The sequence below is a fragment of the Rissa tridactyla genome, chromosome 22 (genome assembly GCF_028500815.1).
Source record: "Rissa tridactyla isolate bRisTri1 chromosome 22, bRisTri1.patW.cur.20221130, whole genome shotgun sequence".
Taxonomy (NCBI): Eukaryota; Metazoa; Chordata; class Aves; order Charadriiformes; family Laridae; genus Rissa; species Rissa tridactyla.
In genome coordinates this window covers 6,234,142-6,253,170 of record NC_071487.1, presented here as the reverse complement: position 1 = coordinate 6,253,170, position 19,029 = coordinate 6,234,142, and the positions used below count along the sequence as shown (strand labels likewise).

At 52.0% G+C, this 19,029-nt stretch overlaps 1 protein-coding gene across 5 annotated transcripts in view; it reads left to right on the top strand.

The window, feature by feature from the left end:
• The window catches only part of REXO1 (RNA exonuclease 1 homolog), a 43,394-nt gene extending 26,330 nt beyond the window's left edge, over window positions 1-17,064 (top strand). For 4 of the 5 annotated variants that reach the window (XM_054181701.1, XM_054181698.1, XM_054181700.1 and 1 more), the window contains 10 exons: window positions 618-741; window positions 1,831-1,944; window positions 3,124-3,261; window positions 5,437-5,550; window positions 6,206-6,279; window positions 9,787-9,897; window positions 10,272-10,387; window positions 10,570-10,708; window positions 13,237-13,357; window positions 14,107-17,064. In XM_054181701.1, the coding sequence (XP_054037676.1) occupies window positions 618-741; window positions 1,831-1,944; window positions 3,124-3,261; window positions 5,437-5,550; window positions 6,206-6,279; window positions 9,787-9,897; window positions 10,272-10,387; window positions 10,570-10,708; window positions 13,237-13,357; window positions 14,107-14,195 (1,140 nt within the window). In that variant the 3' untranslated portion in view covers window positions 14,196-17,064. Of the gene's footprint in view, window positions 1-617; window positions 742-1,830; window positions 1,945-3,123; window positions 3,262-5,436; window positions 5,551-6,205; window positions 6,280-9,786; window positions 9,898-10,271; window positions 10,388-10,569; window positions 10,709-13,236; window positions 13,358-14,106 lie in introns of those variants that run through there. The other variant, XR_008463294.1, reaches the window with a different exon arrangement.
• Window positions 17,065-19,029: the final 1,965 nt, after the last annotated feature.

Sequence of the window (19,029 nt, the reverse complement as noted above, 5' to 3'; positions counted from 1 at the left end):
TGCGGGGCTTTTAAGGAGCTTTCTAGCAGCAGGAAATAGTATAGTAGGATTTCCAAAGGCAGAGTTAAAAAGTAACGTGTTTTGTGGTAAGACTTGCGCCATTAACGTTAGTTGGGTAAATATGGGACATTGCGTGGTGTGGTTTGTAACTAAAACAGATGCCATGAGGATTTCTTTTGTGGAATTTCACCTTCACGGCTCCCTAGAGGGAATGTTCCTGTTGCATCCAAGGAGTGACCATTTCCCAGACTTCCTTTTCTTGCCAGTTAAGATCTTGCACTGCCACCGAAGTGAGGAAAACAGCCGTGCCCAGGCAGTCCCAAGACTGCTTTGTTAATCTGTTGGGGAGGGTTTCACATGATAATGCTTGTTCCGTCGCTTGGTTTAAAATACAATTATTTTTTTTTTCCCCTCTTGCTCTCCAGAGCAGGCCCCAGAACCAGTATATATTTGTGCCATGTTCCACTTTATTACTCGATTCCTTGACAGGCAATTTTTGGTTTTTTTTTTTTTTGCTATCACACTTGGATTCTGTACTTTTAAGAGCCAAACGTTTCTTTTCTCCCAAAGAAGTAGTGGAAAAGAGAGTATGTAGTAATGAATTGCCTTGTTTGCAGGCTCTGTCAGAAGAGAAGGTGGCTTATGAACGTAGCACCAGTCGCAACATCTACCTGAATGTGGCAGTGAACACCTTAAAGAAGCTCCGAAGCCTAGTGCCCAATTCCCCGTCCAGTACGAACAGTACGTACCACGTTTGTGGTTTACTAATCGGAGCCCTGCTTGGATTAGAAGCCATGGAGAGGAACTTGTTGAAAAGACCAGACCCATTTCTCAGAAGCATTATGCTGAAAGGCAAACAACTCCAGTTAGCTTTTTATAGTCTGGCAAGCTTTAATGGGCCTTCAAGAGGCAAGTCCTGCAATGCTTTGTTGGCTGTCTGAACCTAAATGGAGATAATGCCACATGGATTTTTTTTTTTTAGCACAAGTTCTTTAAAATGAAAAGCCCCGCTAATGGAGTAACTTTCACATGATGCCTTCAAAGTGATAGACTCGTCCATCACCGCAGAAATCTGTTACACACATTAAGCTTCAAGAGAGAGACGAAGAGGGTTAAGACATTTCATTATTGGCTCTCGAGAGGGTACATTAAACAATCAATTTGTGCTGTTCTTGTGAATTTTTTTTTTCCTGGTCTCTTCCCTTTTCTCCCCTCTGTCTTCATTACCTTCACGGCCATTAGTCGGAGCGGCTGAACTTGGGAGGCTGGCCTTTAGGAGAGGGCTGCCAGTTAATGATTAGTAAAAAGCACCTATCTGCCATTATCTGGTGTGCTGAGGATATTCTAGAGCTCTGAAGCTCCTTTCTGAAGGAAGCTGAAAGATTCGATGTGGGAGTCTGGTCTGCAGGGAGCTAAACAGCAAAGCTGCTCACTGTGGGTGGGTGAGCCCGCCACGCAGCACGTGACTGGGTCAAGTTGCTTCTGTGCTTAGTCCTTTCTTGCTTTTGGTCAGGAGGAGGGTTTGCTGTGCAGAGGAAGCAGGTAGAGCTCCCAGAATTTACAGGGGAACTGTAAAAATGTCCTTGCTGCCCTTAAAAGAAGTTGGTGTGGGCTGAGAGTGCAAACAGAAAGATCCCCATAGTGCTGAAACGAAAATGCTAGTCTGCGTCCTTACACGTGCCAATTCTGGAGCAGAGCGAGAATTCAAGAGGATAAATGCAGTTCTCCTTTTGCCGATACGTAGTGGCCCGAACTCTAGGACCGGAGTCACTTACTCAGCTGGGTCCCTTATGTCTGTCTTGTTTTGCTTCTCCCCTCTTCTCGCTGCAGAGACAAGTAACAAGAAAGTGGTGTCCCATGAAGCTGTTCTGGGAGGGAAGCTTGCTGCTAAGACAAGCTTTACTCTAAACCGGTCAGGGAGCTTGAGAGCAGAGGATTTAACAGGTAAGACCCTGCTCCTGCAAGGCCGTAACCCGTAAATTATAGCTGGAGGTGTAACGCTCTGACTGGGGAGAGCAGGATCTTGCTGATGCGTGAAGTGCTGTGATTTATCTGCGGGCCAGTGTTATGAGTTATTACCCAACTGCAGCCCAGTGCGGCAGAGTTGCTCGGTGAATGATCAGCGCCTTCCTCGCTTCCCCGCTCTGGGCTGTGAGTTCTCTGATGTGGTCCGCGTGGCTTTGATGTAGCATCAGTAACCGTTCGGAGCTGCCTCTTGTGTTTTGGGTATTACTGACTTTTGGTCTTTTATTTTTGTCTGGATTTTACTTTAACTTTCTTGCCCTGAAGCAGTACTTGACAATGTGCCTGTCAGATTAAAAGGCGAACTTCCAAATATCTCCGTCTTCTCTGCAGGGTTCGTTTTCACCTTTACGAATGTCATAATAAGGTCACATCGTAGGCAAAGGGTTGTGCCACAAGCATTATTCGTGTTGGCTCAAATCGGTTATGGGTATTTTGGTTGCCAAGAGAGGTAGGCAAATTGTTGAGAAGATCAGAGAAGAGACGGGGAAGCCACGGAGCAGAAGGAATTGACATGGAGAAAGCTTAAAAGGGCCTGTATAGCTCAGCTAAGCAACATCAAAGGGTACACAGCAATATTGGAAGGGTTTAACGTAGCAGCGAAAGCAGAAATATTGAGCACGGTGCAAGAAGTTATCATTATTCTGTGAAATGAAACGAACAGCCTGAAATCAACAGCAGGAAGAAAGCTCCGGATAACGAATTTTTTAGCTAGCTGTGGGTGGCCTTTGAGGGGTGTTCTTTGGGCTGGGTTAGAAATTATCGGTTAAGGCACTTAAAACATTAAAATGGGAGAAGTCTCACATTGGTAACAGAAAGGCCTGAAGATGGATGGACTCTTTGGAGGAATTGTGTTTCGGTTGTGTTTTCCAAACTTAATGCTGATTATCGAAGAGGTTAAAAATCAGCTTATGCACCAATGATGAGAGTTTAAAAAAAATACTGCCCCAACACCTATTTCCACGCTGATCCTGAACAAAGGCGGTGGAAGCAAGTTCAAAACAGTGTGAGTCTCTGCCAGGAGGCTCGATAAAGCAAAAAACGGGGAGAGAAACAGCCCCTACTTAAGTGATCTGGTTTCAGCGTTGTCTTTGTGTGCAGGAGCCGCCTTGTACCGGCGACTGAAGGAGTATCTCATGACTGAGGAGCAGCTGAAGGAAAATGGTTACCCAATGCCTCACCCGGAGAAGCCTGGTCGTGCTGTCCTCTTCACTGCGGAGGAGAAGAAAACATCTGACTGTAAGCTCTGCTGGCTCTTTCATTCTGCAAGGTTTGCTAGATACATTAGATACTAGATACATGGAGACGCCTGTCCTGCTTGCAAATAGTCTTTTTGCCTAAAGATGTTCTTGGTCTCAGCACGGAGCCAACAACAGGCTCCTGCTTAAGCGTGGAGCCAACAACGGGAGCTCCTGTTGCGGTGTGTCTCCTTGGCTGTGACCTCTGTCTCTGCAGGCCAGCCGGTCGCGGAGGAGAGGAGCGTGGCTGCAGGAGTCTGCTGCCTTTCTAGGGGGTGGATTTCTTCAGCCTGCGTGTCAGGAGAATGTTATTTTTGACACAAGGTTTATAGTTGGTGGCATGTGGGGCTGTGAGGCTGAGGGAGGTTTCTAATTGCTGCCGAAGAATATGAATTAGAATCACAGAAGGGTCAGGCTGCCTCTCCTGGGACAAGCTGCCTTCGGCCACCCCTGTGAGGGCACGTGTTTTGTCAGTGAGGGCACAGGTTTCGACTCCAGCTTCGTTGCAGTAACCTGGAGGCTGCCTGCTGCTGTTGCAAGAGAATCGGTTGGAGAGAGGCTCCTGTTTAGCATCTGGTGTCGCTCCCCTCTTCCAGGGGAAGGATTTTGTGTGTGTGTGTGTGTCTGTGTGCATCTGTGTGTCCCTGCATGTGAGCTGCTGTTATGGTTGGGATACGGACCGGCATTGGGCCAGGCTGGTTTTGTGTGTGTGTGTGTTATGGTTGGGATATGGACCGGCATTGGGCCAGGCTGGTTTTGCGTGTGTGTGTGTTATGGTTGGGATACGGACCGGCATTGGGCCAGGCTGGTTTTGCGTGTGTGTGTGTTATGGTTGGGATACGGACCGGCATTGGGCCAGGCTGGTTTTGCAGTGGGTCCTGCCTTGCCGCTTTGGATTGCACAGTTTTCTGCTTGGTCTCTTGAGAGCTCTGGGCCAAGCAGTTCCCCAAAGTCCGTTTTGCAACTGTACAGAGCGATCGCCCAGGTTTCCTCAGGACGGGGTGGGGTCCTCTTCTGTCTGAATTTTCTGGATGCCTGTAGCAGGATTTATGCTTCTCAGATGCTGGTGAGAGCAGGCTGTGGTGCAGCAGGGGTGAAACACATACTTAGGGTGTACTTTGAGGTGCTGTGCCACGCTCCTTTGAGCATCTCTTGGGAGAGAGCTTGCTAAAGTGTGTTAAGTGCTTATCCGTGTTAACACCTTGTGTCTACATTTGTCCTGTGGTTGCTGAAGCAACCTGTACGAAAGCTCTCTTGCATTAACACTGTCAAGTACTGTATTTGTTAGAGCCCTTTTCTCCAGCGAACCAGCCAGCACCTTTATACGATTCTGAGATCATGTTCCTGATTCGGTTTCTGTATTTTCCTGCAGATGTTGCAGGATCTTTGAATTTGTTCTAATTTAAGTAAAGCTGTTGCTAGTCTGTCAATGCTGCAGCCGTGGTCAGTGGACAAAAATGGTCCAGACTGGTGTTACGCAGAGCTGGGAATGTGCTGGCAGCTTAAATGCTCGCACTAGAACACGGGGAATTGGGTGGACATCAGAAGCATGGCAGTTGACTCCTTTATTGTGGCTTTTTGTATCTCTCTCCTCTGAATTGTGAGCAGTACGAGTGGAGGTGGCAGGAGCGAGAAGTCCGTAACTGCCCCCGCGGTGGGCCAGGATGTGCTGTTGTAAACGTTTCCATCTTTAGATGCTGGAGAATCCGTACAGAAAAGCTGTGCCCAGGAAGAACGGGAACGTCATTTAGAAGTGTCAAGGCACAGATCCCCGTAAACGGGGCTTCATTAGCTCTGATGTCCAATGAATGACTTATTTATCCTGTGTCTTAAAATAACTGTGTTAGAGTACAACGTAATTTGCTGTGGCTGGAGAAACGGGCGGCAAATGTTGATGTGAACTGTGTCAGAGCCAATGTTGCACACCAAAAACACTGGGGAGTCTTATGTTTGCCTGTGAGAAGTGTTTGGGGGCAAATGCCACAGGCCTGTGTTTTCAGAGGGGTTGCTGCGTCTTTACGGGAGTTTAAAACCACATTTGGAATCCTTTGTAACGGGAAAAGTTGTTTCACCAGTGTTTGGGGCTTGAGTGATTCTGATTTCCTTGTGCTTTGGCCAAGTTTAACAGGTGAAGGATTTCTAGTGACGTGACTCTGGCTTCTCTCTTTTCTTAAAGCCTCCTGCCGGATTTGTTGTCGCTGTGGCACGGAGTACATGGTCTCGGCCTCTGGAAACTGCATTCGCAAAGAGGAGTGTGTCCATCACTGGGGAAGGCTACGCAAGCAGAGAGGTATATCGCGTCAAAGAGGGCTTAGTCATGTGCTGGCTGTGCACTAGCTCCGAACACAGGGTTTACCTCGGGTTTGACATGCTGTGGAATATTCTGTGGCTTTTGGGGCTCGTCGTGCTCACAGGTTGTGACAGTTCCTAATTTTGTCACTGGGTGGCCCTGCTGCTGCTGCTGCTGAAATAGTCTTGCAAAGAGCTGCTGGTGAGTAGTGGAACGGCCCCGAAAACGTGACGCTGGGGCTGGAGCAGAGGTTGTTCATCTTTGTTTACAAAAAAAAAAAAAAAAGAAAAAGCAAACCTTCCTGTGCCTTTTGAAGAAATCAGTCTTTTTAGGAGGCTAACTTGGGAGCACTAGATGTCTGTCACTGCCCAGGAGAGTTTACCGGTCTTGGCTGAATTCATTGGTAGCAAGACACTAACCTAGTTTGAGCTCTGCTGTGGTTCTCCATCAGAGCATCCAGGTGGCTTCTGGAGTTTGTCTGGCTGAGACTTAAACTCTTTAGATTGCTGCGTGCGAATCCGTACTTATTTTTCCCCTTTATTTGACACATTATTGTTGCTGTGCTCATCCGGGGTATCTCTGCATGTGAGAGCTAAAATTTAGGTCTCTTGTTAACAGGACTCTTCTCTTTGACTCTTCTTTCTTGTTCTTTCAGTGCCAGGTGGATGGGAAACTCATTACAGCTGCTGCTCAGGAGCTGTGGGTTCACCAGGCTGCCAGGTTGCTAAAGTAAGACATTGAGCAACACCTTTTTATTCTCAATGACATTTGTCCTTTGCTTGCAGTGGTGATGGCTGTGTAATCGTTGCTTAAGCACTTTAGAAGAGTGGTGGCTTTCCTTAAGGGGGAAAAACAAGTACTTCTCAAATATGTTTTGCTCTGTAAAGGTAGAAGAATGCAGTGTTTGGCAGGAAGGAGGAGACTCGGCTGTCTGAAGTGAGGTGGTTTCATTTGTTTTAAGCAAATGCCAATGGATTAAGCTGCCCAGCAAAAGCTCAGATGCAGTCGTCTTTAGGAAAACGTTGAGGAAGTGAGAAATAAGGCATTTCCTTCTAAAAAGCAGTCTCGGGGCCTTGGCAACAGTGTGTAAGAACCTTTTTCCCATTTTTTCGTTTCCCAGACGGCTGTGCTAAGGTCACTTTCTGCTGTAGACCAAATCTTTTCTTAGTTTTCCGTTTATTGCATGATCTTTGTTGTATTAAGAGGAGGAATCTACCCAAGGAGGCTGTTGTAATTCATAAATATTACTTCTCTTGGGGTGAGGGGGCAGGGAAGGGATCCCACCACTGGAAAGCAGAATGAAAAACCTGCTCAGGAATGGAGTTTTGGCACTTTGATAGAGCTGAACGCTGTTTGGGATAGCTTTGCACAGGTGCTTTTTTTTTTTTTTTTTTTTTCCCCTTAGCCAACGGGAGAGTTGGCTTCCCAGCCTGGCATTACTGGTCCTCAAACCATTGACTGAAGGGAGCAATCTGTCTTTTGCCTTTCCCTTGGGTCTCTGCGGATTCTCCTTGTCTCTTGTTTCAGTGGCATTTTTATATCTGGCCGCCATGCAGGGCGGAGGAGTGTGATGCAGAGCCAAGAGAGAGGGGATCTAAAAGGCTCATGTCCAGTGGAAGGGGCTCCCAGAGCTTATCTGTTAAAAGGCGGCGTCTTGTCCCACTGTCTGAAAGACCTCAAGCGATACAGGGCCAGCGAGGCTGGCTGTAGGTTCTGGAGAGGTGGGTGCCCTTCTTGTTCTTGTTCAGACCAAAAGCTAGAGCTAGGAAGTGAATTCTGGGGCAAAATTCAAGGCTGGTCAAAACAGGAGGTATTGTCTGGATGGGCACCCTGAAAGCTGCCCTGCGCAGCCTGAAGCGCGGAGGGGATCGGGCAGGCACCGCTTCTCCTGTTTCTTTTTATGTGTGAAATTAGGATCTCTTTTTAATCAGTGTTCCAAAAAAGCATCCAGCAGGGAAGTCTAGAGAAATTGATGGGGCTGTAAAAACACGACTTCTCTGCATGTTTTTGCGTGGCTGTTGTAGACCATAAACCCTCATGGCCTTTTGAGAAACATACAATCTCTCTAATAGCCTCTTACCCAATGAAGCGTGCCACCAGTGCTTCAGGGCTCAGGCATCCTTTTGCGTCAGCCTCCTGGTTGTTGTGCTGCTACAACAGCTTTCTTGGTTTTCTCATACAAACGCGCGAGTTTCACGGCATCCTTTGGTAGATGGCAGATTGGAGTCCACGGCCCGCTCAGGAGTGAGATATCGGGATGTTTGCGCTGCTGGGGAGCACGGTATCTTTCAGCTTTGAAGGAGGGCACTGAAAACAGCAAATATTTGTAATAAGAAGCTGTTCGGAGTAACTAGATCTGTAGCTGGTTGGAAAAGCATGTCTGTGTCTTCCTTCCAAATACGTTTGACATGTGCCTGTCTGGATTCCGCTGCAGTTGGCCGGTGTGGCGGGAGATGGCAGGATGGAGCTGCGCTCGTACCCACTGCTCCCCGGGAGCGGAGGAGGCTGGAGCTGCTCTTCTTTGTGATAACCGAGTCGGCTTCTTTTGCCGGTCTGAAAAACAGAAGCAACTTTTCTGCCCGCCTCTCAGCAAGGGAGAATTGCGCAGTTGCAGAGCATCTAGTCTAGAAAAACACCCAATTTATATTTATTTTTTTTCTTTCCTTCACTGCCCGGTTCTATTGTATTCCAGAGGGAGGGAAGGGATCAAGCTGCAAGGGAGAAAAACGTTTACTGTCCGTTGGCCTGGTAATCTGCCGTACTCGTTTCTGTAGCAAAACTGTCAGATGCAGAAGGGACAAGTGTGGCCTCCTGCTCCTAGGAAGCAACAAACCATGCCACCTTTGAGCAGTGCTGGCTCTGGGTACAGGAAGAGATTGGACTCGGTGTTGGCCCAGCTGCCCCGTTAGACTCTAATGATGCAGTTCTGTGCACTCTGGCTGCACCTGCGGTAATAACCTGAGCAGGAAAACGTGCAAATCCTCGCTTTGGTTATCCCTCTGCCTGCAGGTTTCAGCTTTACAAGTGCCTCAGGTCCTCGTCTCTGCAGCCTTTCCGTCCTCAGATGAACAAGTACAGTCCGCTTCCTTGCAGGGTGAGATCTGTGAGAAGCGCGATGAAGGAGGGTGTACGCAGGTGGCTGCGATTGGGCGCAAATCCATTGAGGTTTAGGGGATAGATGAGACTTAAACAAAACAAAAAACCCTACTGAGGAATAAGAGAGAGAGGGTGTCACCTCTGGGTGTGGTACGGCAGTTTAGTTTGACCTAAAACCACGGTAGTGGGCAAAAGGGCAGTCCCAGTCTCTGCCTTGCCCTCAATTGCGTGTTCCTGCCTCCCCACTGGCGCAGCGCTGCGGGTAACCGCATCAGTGTGATCATCCAGTTTAAAACTCGCCCTGCAAAGAAGGCTTCCAGGCTGACCCAGGTAGGGTGGGATGTGTGGCTGGGGAGGAGAGGAGAGTGGGAGTCCCTGTTGCAACGGCGGCTTAGTCTCGCATTGGCTTAAGCCACTTGCGAAATGACTCCCTGAGTTTTCCTGCTGGCTCGGGGAGCTCTTCTCTGCTGGATCTTCTTGACCCCAGAGCTTTATCTGGGGATAATGAAGAGCAGTTGGAAATACTCTCTGTTTATTGCCTCGAGTGCTGGTAGGCAGTAGCTCCTGTTTGTCTGCAAACTCTCTGGTTTTGGAACACAGTGGCTTTTATTTGTATGCACACGTTGACATTTGCTGGTACTTCATTACCCCGGTTTCTCATGCCGTCTACTGGCTGTGACACACCTGGTGCTAATGCGCAAACAGGGATGTCTGGGATTAGAATCCTGCACCTGGGCATGTCTCTGCCGCAAGCTAAACCAGGAACCAGCAGCTGGAGTTATAAGACCCCATTGTGACCCTTTCTGAGTAATTCTGCTCCAAATTGAAAGTTAAAAGCTACTTGTCCCCAGATGTGTGATGTGTTGCTCCAACAGGAGCTGGCAGTATGATGCCGCTAGCTCCGATCTGGCTTTGGAATTGGGGTTGTACATGGCTACGTTTGCTCTTGCGGTGACCTTCCCAGAACGACTGGTAGGTAAAACATATGCCTTATTAAACTTCAGAAATGATAAAAAAAAAATTCTTTTTGTTTAAGTGGGAGGTTCTGTTGAAGTTGACTTTTTGGATTCTTGTTCCTACCATCAACAAACTGTTGTCCCTCTCTTTCTTTCTTTTTTTTTTTTTTTTTTTTTCTTTAAGCAACATGTCCATGATGGGCGAAAGGAGAGCCTTGATGGTTTTGTGAAGACTTTTGAGAAGCTGCCTACGACTGATGGCTACCCTGGAATCTACGCGTTAGACTGTGAAATGGTGGGTCCCTAGTGATAGGTGCAACGCAGAAGCAAAATAAAGCTTTTTGGGGAAGCCCAAAGGTGTGATACCAGTGGCTGAAGGAAAGCTTTGTTTCCCGACCATCTTCCTTCCTTTCTGCTCCAGACTCTAAATCATATTGGTCCCATACATTTAAATTAGCTCTTATTAATTAGTTTTAGCAACACCTGTTTCATTTGGGGACTGCGTGCACCCTGTAGCTAGCTGGCCGATATTGAGCAGTGTTTGCTGGCTGGCCTTGCTACGCTAGAGGTGCTGCATTTTGGGAGCTGTGGCACTCTGGTGAATGGCTCCACTGATACCACGCCGTGGTGGGCACGCATGTGTCTTCACGTCTGCTCTGTTGCTTGCAGTGCTACACCAAGCAAGGACTGGAGCTGACAAGAGTAACGGTGATCAATTCTGACCTGAAAGTGGTATACGACACCTTCGTCAAACCAGACTCCAAGGTGGTGGACTATAACACCAGGTAAGGATGGAGGAGGATCTTCCCTGGGTCAGAGTCTGTGCTCAGAATCAGGAACTTGGGGGGAATGGCTGGGAGCACTTGTTGAAACTGCATTGACCACTGCTCCCTAATGGCTGAGACGCTTGGGGTCTTGAGGTGTTCCTTTAGCGAAGGAAGGCTTCCTTTCTGCTCTTGCTCTGCAGATTCTCAGGTGTGACAGAAGAGGACCTGGAGAACACTAGTATCACCCTGCGGGATGTCCAAGCTGTCCTACTGAACATGTTCAGTGCAGATACCATATTGATAGGCCACAGCTTGGAAAGTGACTTATTTGCACTAAAGGTAACTTGCATGTCGTGCACGTACATCTCTCTCTGGTTCTTTCCCACCCTGGTGTGTGTTACACATCTCCTTTAAATTTAGGATCTCTTTATTTCCAAGAAGCAGGAGGACACAGTAGATCTGTCTTGTCTCTGAGCCAGTGAGAAACTGACTGTGTTGGAGGAGCAAGAGTGTGGGTCGCGTGTGTCACTCGTGCTGTCACCCCAGCTCTTAGTGACTGGTGCTGCCCAGGGTGACAGATCTCTAGAGGTGACTGGGGAGGGTGAACAGAGCAGGGCTGGTTGGAAGGACACATCTCAAATTATTGGCCTTTCATCCCTGCCATGTGGTCAAGAATCCTCGCTTGGTGTCAGCCTCCTTTGACTGGCTTGAAGATGTGCTCAGCCAGGGTCAGGGCATGAAGAGGGGAGGCTCAGGGTCCCCTGCGCCCTCTGGGTGTCCCCAGTAGGTATTTTAGAAACAGGCAAAGCCTCTTGGTTGTCTCTGCCACTGGAGATAATTCTCATGCTTTCTCTTCTAATGTTAAGATGTGTGTTTTCTGTGAGTGGGGTTCTCTGCCTGGTTTGCTGTGATTTGTGGTGTTACTTTGATCAAGCTGTTTTGACCTTTCAGCTGTCTTGTTTCCTGCCTGGCCCTCATCAGTCTGAGCTGCACGTCTCTGCTCTCCTGCGAGGGAGGGCTGTCCTCTCCCCTTGCACTCTGAACGTAGATCCCCAGGGCATTGTCCAGGGTCACCAAGAAAGCGTGTGGCTGGCAGGAGCTCAGTCTTTAGTCAGTGCTCACAGCCCAGAACTTCCTGCAGCCATTCTTTATCATGCAGCTCCTTCGATGAAGAAGCTGCGTCTGCCAACTCACAGCGGTGGTTTGGAAGCAGGAGGTTTTAATGCCTGCAAAGCGCTTTACCTCTCCATGGCACCCTTTATCCCAGCCTCTCAGGGAGTTCATCATCATCATAAAAAAATTATTTACAGTTTTATCAGCAGAGGATGACTGCGTTGGCCTCTTAGAGGCATGATTTTCTCTTAGTGTCGCAGACACTGCCAAGAGAACGAACCCGAGAGCAATATAGCAGAGGGTGACAGGCAGTGGCATGTCAAGCTGTAACGTCTGCAGGCTCTGGCAGTAAAGTCGACATCTCGCTAATGGCCATGGCAAGCTCCAAATGGTGATAGCATTTCAATTTTTATTTAAAGCTATATTATCCTGTTTCCTCAGTCTTCCTGATCTACATAAGTAATTATCATTGTGCCTGGGTGGGTGCCAAACTTGACTGCGCCCTACGAGGGATTATCCATAATGTTGGCAGTTTTATACTCCCAAGAGCGTAGCAGGTTGTTTCTGTTAAACTGCAGCTGTTCTCAGGCATTCACGGAGCTGGGCTATGAAACTATTAATGAGGACGTTACGGATTGTCACGCGACATTAGCTGGTGCCTAGGAAGAGTTGAGGCAGATGAGATGGGATTATCAGGGTCCTGCCTGAGTCATCCTGTGTCAAGACTTGCAGAGCTGTCTTTTGGTCAGGCATTCGGGTTTATCTCTTAGACCTTGCATTTTACTCCTGTAGAACCTTCGTCCGTGTTCCTTTAGCTCTCACTGAACACGTATTCTTCGCAACAGAGGATTAATCTTGTTTTAGCCCGAGAGTAAAAAAAATGGGTATTTAAAAGAAGACAGCTTACCCTGTGTTCATGGACTCTGCCAGATGTGCGGCGTAGGCAGCACGTTGACCTGATCAGCAGCTTCAGTTCCTCCGGCACGATGACACTTCAGACCTGGAGGACGGCAAGCCTCTTGCCTCTCCTGTGTGCCCAGGCACTTTGACCTGAACATGGGACCAGCCAGGGCCTGCCTCCCCATCCGCTGGGTAGTTCCTTATCCCCAGAAGCACAAGATCTTCTTGTCCCGTTCCATCCCTGTTAAGCCGGTGCTGGTTAAAAGCTTCCTGTTGACTCATTGCTGACGGACTGGAGGTTTTCAGGGTGGGTTGCGCCTTGAAGGTTAAGCCTTTTCCATAGAGGCAGCGTGGCGTACGATGGCTTAGGTACAGTTTTGACTTGCACATCCTTCCCGCTTGAGTTCACATCTTGAGAAGCAGTTGAAAAGCTATTAGAAGCTTTGTGGAGTCAACTGGTTCCTCGGCTGAGTTTCCCATTGTGAAAGACACTCTCAGAGGTGTGCCAGCTTCTCCAGGCCAGGGGATTAAGGAAACACCTGTCCTGTAGTTTGAGTTTTACAAACCGAATTAACCCTGAATTTCTGCTGCTTTGAAGGTGCAGTTAGGCGGGGCTTTGAGGGCAGGGATGTTGGCTGGCAGAGCTTTGGGAAGCCAGTGTGCACACGCACTTTAAGGGAGAGTCACCTTTAATTCAGCCAGAGCCTCTTGCAAGACTGGTTGGGTTGGAGCTTGGTGATAGCATTACACAGAGCCTGACCGGAAGATTGCTTTAGCGTGGTTAATCCTAAGGAGTGTCCGTCCCTGTGGGAGAGGGAAAATAACTACCTTCCTTTCTGGCTCCCTTCCTCCAGCTTATCCATGGCACAGTGGTGGATACTGCGATCGTCTTTCCCCACCGGCTGGGTTTGCCTTACAAACGGGCTCTCCGGACGCTGATGGCAGACTACCTCAAGCGCATCATCCAGGACAACGGTGAGAGCAAGGAGGAGCTGAGAGTGAGGGTCTGGTGTCCTGTCCCACCTGGAGGTGGGCTCCTTGGACCTGCTTTCCCCAAGGCCCCTCCTCTTGCTCCTCATCTTTCCTCCCTGCACAGTGTCTGGCAGTAGCTGTGAAGGGGCCAACACGTGAAGTCTCTGCCACAGACAGTCTCAGTCTGAACCCTGCTCTGAGGGCCTGCTCTGAGGGCCAGCAGCGCTTGCTTCTGCCCTCTCTGTGCGAAGTGGGGACCAGAGAAGTGGTGTGAGAAGGCCAGAGGTAGCTCTGTCAGGGCCATGCCATGCCCTCCCTTCTCTCTCTGGCAAACTGAGATTGGCCTTCCTGTTTGAAGCATGGCGTGTTCCTTTCCGTCTTCGAGTACGGTGTAAACATACTTCTGGGGAAATGGAGGCCTCTCTAACCAGCTGCTCCGTAGCCTGAGGCCCTCAGGCTAGCAGGACTTCAGCCCTTAATTTAAACAAGGGAACAGCATCAGGCTGAAGTCCAGCAAAAAATGTGTTTGGTGGAAATTCTACTTAAAATCCATCATTGTGGTTCACGGTGATCACCGAGGGACCTGTGGCTGCTGTGGCAGAGGGCAGTGAGCAGCGGGGCCAGCAGCGTCAGGCAGGAGCTGCTCTCGGGAAGCCTTCCTCTGAGCGTCGTGCTGGGCGGGCAGCCGCCCTGCGGCAGAGGGGCTGCCGGGGCCCGGGTGGTAACGGCCGTCCTTGTCTTTCTGTCCCCAGTGGAAGGGCATGACTCCAGCGAGGATGCCAGAGCTTGCATGGAGCTGATGGTCTGGAAGATCAAAGAAGATGCTAAAGTGAAACGATGACTTGCGCTTTCTCTCTCTTCTCTTCCTCCTCCACCTCTTTGAAGCAGTGCAATAAATGCTCAGAGTAACACTGTCCACCTGTACGCAGCAGCATGCTACCCCAGGCTCCCCGGGCACTCGCAGGTATCTATGGGACTTCAGGACTGCTGCTGGTGCAGCTGAACGGCACCAGCTCACTGCTTGCAGGTCCCTGTGGCCAGGTAGTGGCTCTCAGATCCTCTTGACTCCACCCGAGGGATATTCTGTGGTACAACACTTGCCTTGTAGGCACGGCAAGGTGGTTTTGAGTAGCGCAACCAGAGAGAACTTCTTGGCTCCTAGGAGAAGCTTTTAGAGGTAGGTTGGATACGTGCAGAAGGATCTTTATGGTTCAGTTAAAGGTAGATCTTTTTCTTTCTTTTTTTTTTTTTTTTTTCCCAAATGTAACTTAAATTGCCTCTGTCCTCCAAGGCTGGTAGATTCCCGCAGAGTTTGGCGATGGGGGGGGAAATGGCAGAAAGTTGGGCAGGAAGCTGTAGAGCGAGTGGATTGCGGAGCTGGTGTGTGAATGGCAAGCCAGAGTGGAGGCTGAAGCCATCAGGGAGGAGATCCTAGTGCAGTTCTGCTGCAGAGGGGAAAGCCAGAGCTGCGGGAGAGGGAGGCCATCCCCGAGAGCACGTAGTGGGAGCAGCAGGTCGGAGAGGAATGAGATGGGGTTGGGGAATTACCGCCTGCTGCGACCCAGGTGATCTCTTCAGTGAGGGCCGGCATCCTGGTTCTGCAGCCTCTGCAAAAGGGGGAAACCACGATGTCAGTCCTTGCCCAGACCTCAGGGAGCTGCGGTGAGGCAAGGGACAGCGGGACTGGGACGAGCTGGGCTCCCAGAGCCGAGCGGCAAATTGCAGCCTTCCAGGGGAGGACAGTGGGAAGAGCAGGCATCGTGTCTCTGCGGGTTAGGACAAGCTGTCCATCCCCTCACCCTGAGCTTCCAGCATGTCTCCAGCAAGCTCGTATGTAGGGATCAAGGTTTTTTGGGGGGACCCAGGTGCAGCTCAGATTGCGCCTAAGGGTGGCCCCTGGCACTCTGCGGGACTCCCCACCGCTCTGTCCCTGGCGGCAGGGACTTGATGCAGGCAAGAGCAAAAGCAATAGGCAGAAATTACTATTTTAAACTAGTTTATGCGTTGGGTGTTTACGCGTTGACAGACCCAGTTACTGTCTGTCTGGGCCCTGGACAAAAGCAATGTCGGGAGTGTCCCTGTCACACTGGTGGTGGCTGGGGCAGGAGCACGGGCAGCCAGGGTGGCTCTGGTGGCCGCTCTCTGCCCAGGCTCCTTTGCTGTCGGGGGAACAAGAGAGCTGATGGAAACAGCCCCTGAGAAACGAGGTCTCTTCGCTGAGGTCCAGGCAGCAGCTTTTGCCCCCTTGTTAGAGCAGCGATCGCCTCGCCCCCCCCAAGGCGGGACGGACACCGCTTCCCGCGGTGCTGGTGGTGCCAGCCCCGCATCCCCGGCACGGGCTGGTTGTGTTGCTCCAGTGGCAGTGGGGCAGGGGAGCTGCTGCGTTTTGGTTCCTGTCGGAGCTGGGTCTGGCTCGCTCCTCTGTAACCCACCGCCAGCGCTGGGCTCAGAGTCTGGGGACGCCCCCGGCGTGTCCTGGTGACCTGTTCCCGCTCTGTGCCCAGCATGGTGGTGGGGAACGTGGGACTGGGCTGTGTGCCACGGGCAGGGGTGTCCTGCTCGGGCCCCTCTGCCTGGGCCAGAGGGTGCTGGTACAGCACAAGCCCTGGGGGGCTGTCCCCGTCCCACTGCTGTCCTCAGAGGCGAGGAGGTGGCTTCCAGCGCCAGACCTCTGCCAGGCTCTCCTGAAGCCACCAGGAGAAGTGGGGACTGTGAAGGCTCCTGTTATAGCTGAGCCCTTCTGTGTTGCCTCCGGCAGGCAGTGGCACGGGCTCCCAGCGTTACCCCAGATTTTAGGCCACGCAGCTCCCTGCCGGCCCCAGCGCTCCGTGGGGTACGTCGCATCCCGCTCTCCTTGCAGCCCGCCTTTGCCAAGCGCTGCAGCCGCCTCCTTCCCTGCCGTGGGGCTTCCAGGTGAAGCAGCCTCGGGACACCATGTCCTGTCCCCCTCTCCCGCCGCCTGCAGGGAACGGTGCTGTTCCTGCCCAGGCTGTGGGAGAGACGGAGAGAGAGTTCAGTGCTTCCTAACCAGGGAGGGAAGGTTTGTTCCTGCTTCTGCCTCTTTCCCTTGTTTATCCCCCCGTTTCTCTTCACCCCTGGCTGCAGCAACGGAGCGTACCCGGAGCAGCCCACCCGTGTCTACCGTTAGATTTCAAAGCTGGCTCTTGCCCCGGGGTTCCCCTGTTACTCGACAGGCAATTCCAGCTCCCCGGCCCTCTCCCACAGCAGCTGCCTTCCCTGGAAAAGCCGTCCCATTTCTAATGTGGACCCGGAGTGCTGTGTCCTGCTTGGGGAGCTGGTTGCATGGCTTCATCCCAGCGCCTGGGCTTGGGCACAGCAGAACACGGCTGCAGGGTGCGTTCCTCCAGGCGTGAGTCCTGCCAGGCCAGGGGACCACGGCCATTCCCCCTTCCTTTCCCTACGGTTCGGCCGGGACCCCTTAAAATGAGGGTTTTTTCTGGGGGGAGGCTGCCTGTCTTGTGGGGTCTTGGTGGGAGAACGGACCGCTTCCACCCGTGCTGTCGGTGTGGGTCAGAGCAAGCATCGGACCCACGGGCTGCAATCGCCTCCACCCCCCGGGACCCGTAACACTGTAAAACCAGAGGTTTGTGGTTGGTAAGAGGTTTTGGGGTTGTACATAACTATTGTAACCTGTAACTTTTTTGTAATTGTTTTTAATAAAAGAGTGTTGACTAGACGCATGCTCCTGAGTCTGGGTCTGCTCTGCCTGCGGCCGCGTCGAAAACAGTGGGTGCTGGAGCCATCCCGGAGGCAGGGAGGGCCTGGGCAGCCTCCCCCGGAGCATCCCCTCGACTTGCAGACGCTGTTATTTCCTCCGTGTCCTCCCGGGGTGGCTCTGCAGTGGGGCCCGGCCTTCCCAGCCTGCCAGGGCGAGCCCAGGAGCGGGAGGAAAGGGATCAAACCCAGTGCCACTCGGTGGCTGCAAAAATCCAACCCAACACCCTGGGAGTGCGAGATCAGGTGACGGCTGCGGTGCCTGGGGTGCTGTGGGCCGTGTCCTCGCTCAGTGCAAACCTCTTTCTTCTTGGGTGTCAGTGGGGAGGAGAAGCTCCACACGCCCCAGCACCATGCGCTGGCAGCCCAGAAACCCCCCGCAGCCTGGGCTGCATCCCCAGCAGCGTGGGCAGGGGGGCGAGGGGGGGATTCTGCCCCTCTGCTCCGCTCGGGGGAGACCCCCCTGCAGTGCTGCCTCCAGCGCTGGGGCACTGACAGCAGAAGGACACGGAGCTGTTGGAGCGGGGCCAGAGGAGGCCCCGGAGATGCTGGGAAGGCTGGAGCCCCTCTGCTGGGAGGACAGGCTGAGAGAGCTGGGGGGGTTCAGCCTGGAGAAGAGAAGGCTCCGGGGAGACCTTCCAGCCCCTTCCAGTCCCTAAAGGGGCTCCAGGAAAGCTGGGGAGGGACTCTGGAGCAGGGAGGGGAGCCATGGGATGAGGGGGAAGGGTTTGAAACTGGAAGAGGGGAGATTGAGATGAGATGTGAGGCAGAAATTGTTTGCTGTGAAGGCGGTGAGCCCCTGGCCCAGGTTGCCCAGAGAAGCTGTGGCTGCCCCATCCCTGGAGGGGTTCAAGGCCAGGTTGGCCGGGGCTTGGAGCAACCTGGGCTGGTGGGAGGTGTCCCTGCCCAGGGCAGGGGGTGCCACGGGGTGGGCTTTAAGGTCCCTTCCCACCCAAACCAGTCTGTGATTCCATGATTCTCTCCCCCCACAGCATGCCCTGAGCTCTGGGCAGCAGCAGGGCAGGTCCTGGCTCCTCTTGTTTCCATCCCGGAGCTGGGGCAGGATCCCAGCAGCGCCAGCGCCCACCTCAGCATCCTCCCGCCGCCTGAGCAGGCTCCCCGGGAGAGCCCGTATCAATCTCGCAAATGGGGCAGGAATTAAAGTGCCAAGCGAAGGAGCTGATTCAGCACAGAGGAAGAGGTGAAGGTAAAAAGTTCAAATAAAAAAATAATAGGCTATTAGATGACCTCACTGGCAATGTGTTTTATTTAACATGCTGGTGATGGCTTGGCGATGGCAGCGGTTACTTAGGATGCTATAAAAGTCACGGCTGAACCGTGTTCTCAGCCACCTTTATGAGCCTTCGTGGTTCTGGGTGCGCTGAGCGCCGGCAGTGACCTCCCGGGGTGCTATCGGTCCCCTGCGGGGTGGCTGGTCCCTCCAGTCCCGCCGTGTCCCCCTCCTGCAGGTCACCACTGCGAGGTCGGCAGCATTTTAGCCCTGGTCGCAGGTGAGCGCGGCCTCGGGTGCACGGATGGACACGTGGATGGACAGATGGACACCGGTCCTGCAGGTGCATGTTCAATATCTGGCTTGGGGGTCTGACACCCTCCTTTTGCCCTGGAAAACTGGGCACTGCCGGAGCCGGAGCATCGCCGACAGAAACCACAGTGAGGGGCTTTGCTGCTCTCTGAAAGGTTTGCCCCGTTGGGGTGCTTCGCCTCTGAGTCAAAGCAGAGCCCCGGGGCTTGGCGCTGCCTGTACCCCCCCGCCACCACCCTGGCTTTCGGATGCTGGAGCTGAATCTGGGGAAGGAAACGAGCAGGGAGACCCCTGTAACCCCGGTCTCTCGCCTCCCGAAACCCCCGTGGAGGCTGCCCGGGTGCAGGCAGCTCCTTTGGGGCGAGCTGAAGTCTGGGGAGGTGAAAAAGGGAAAAAA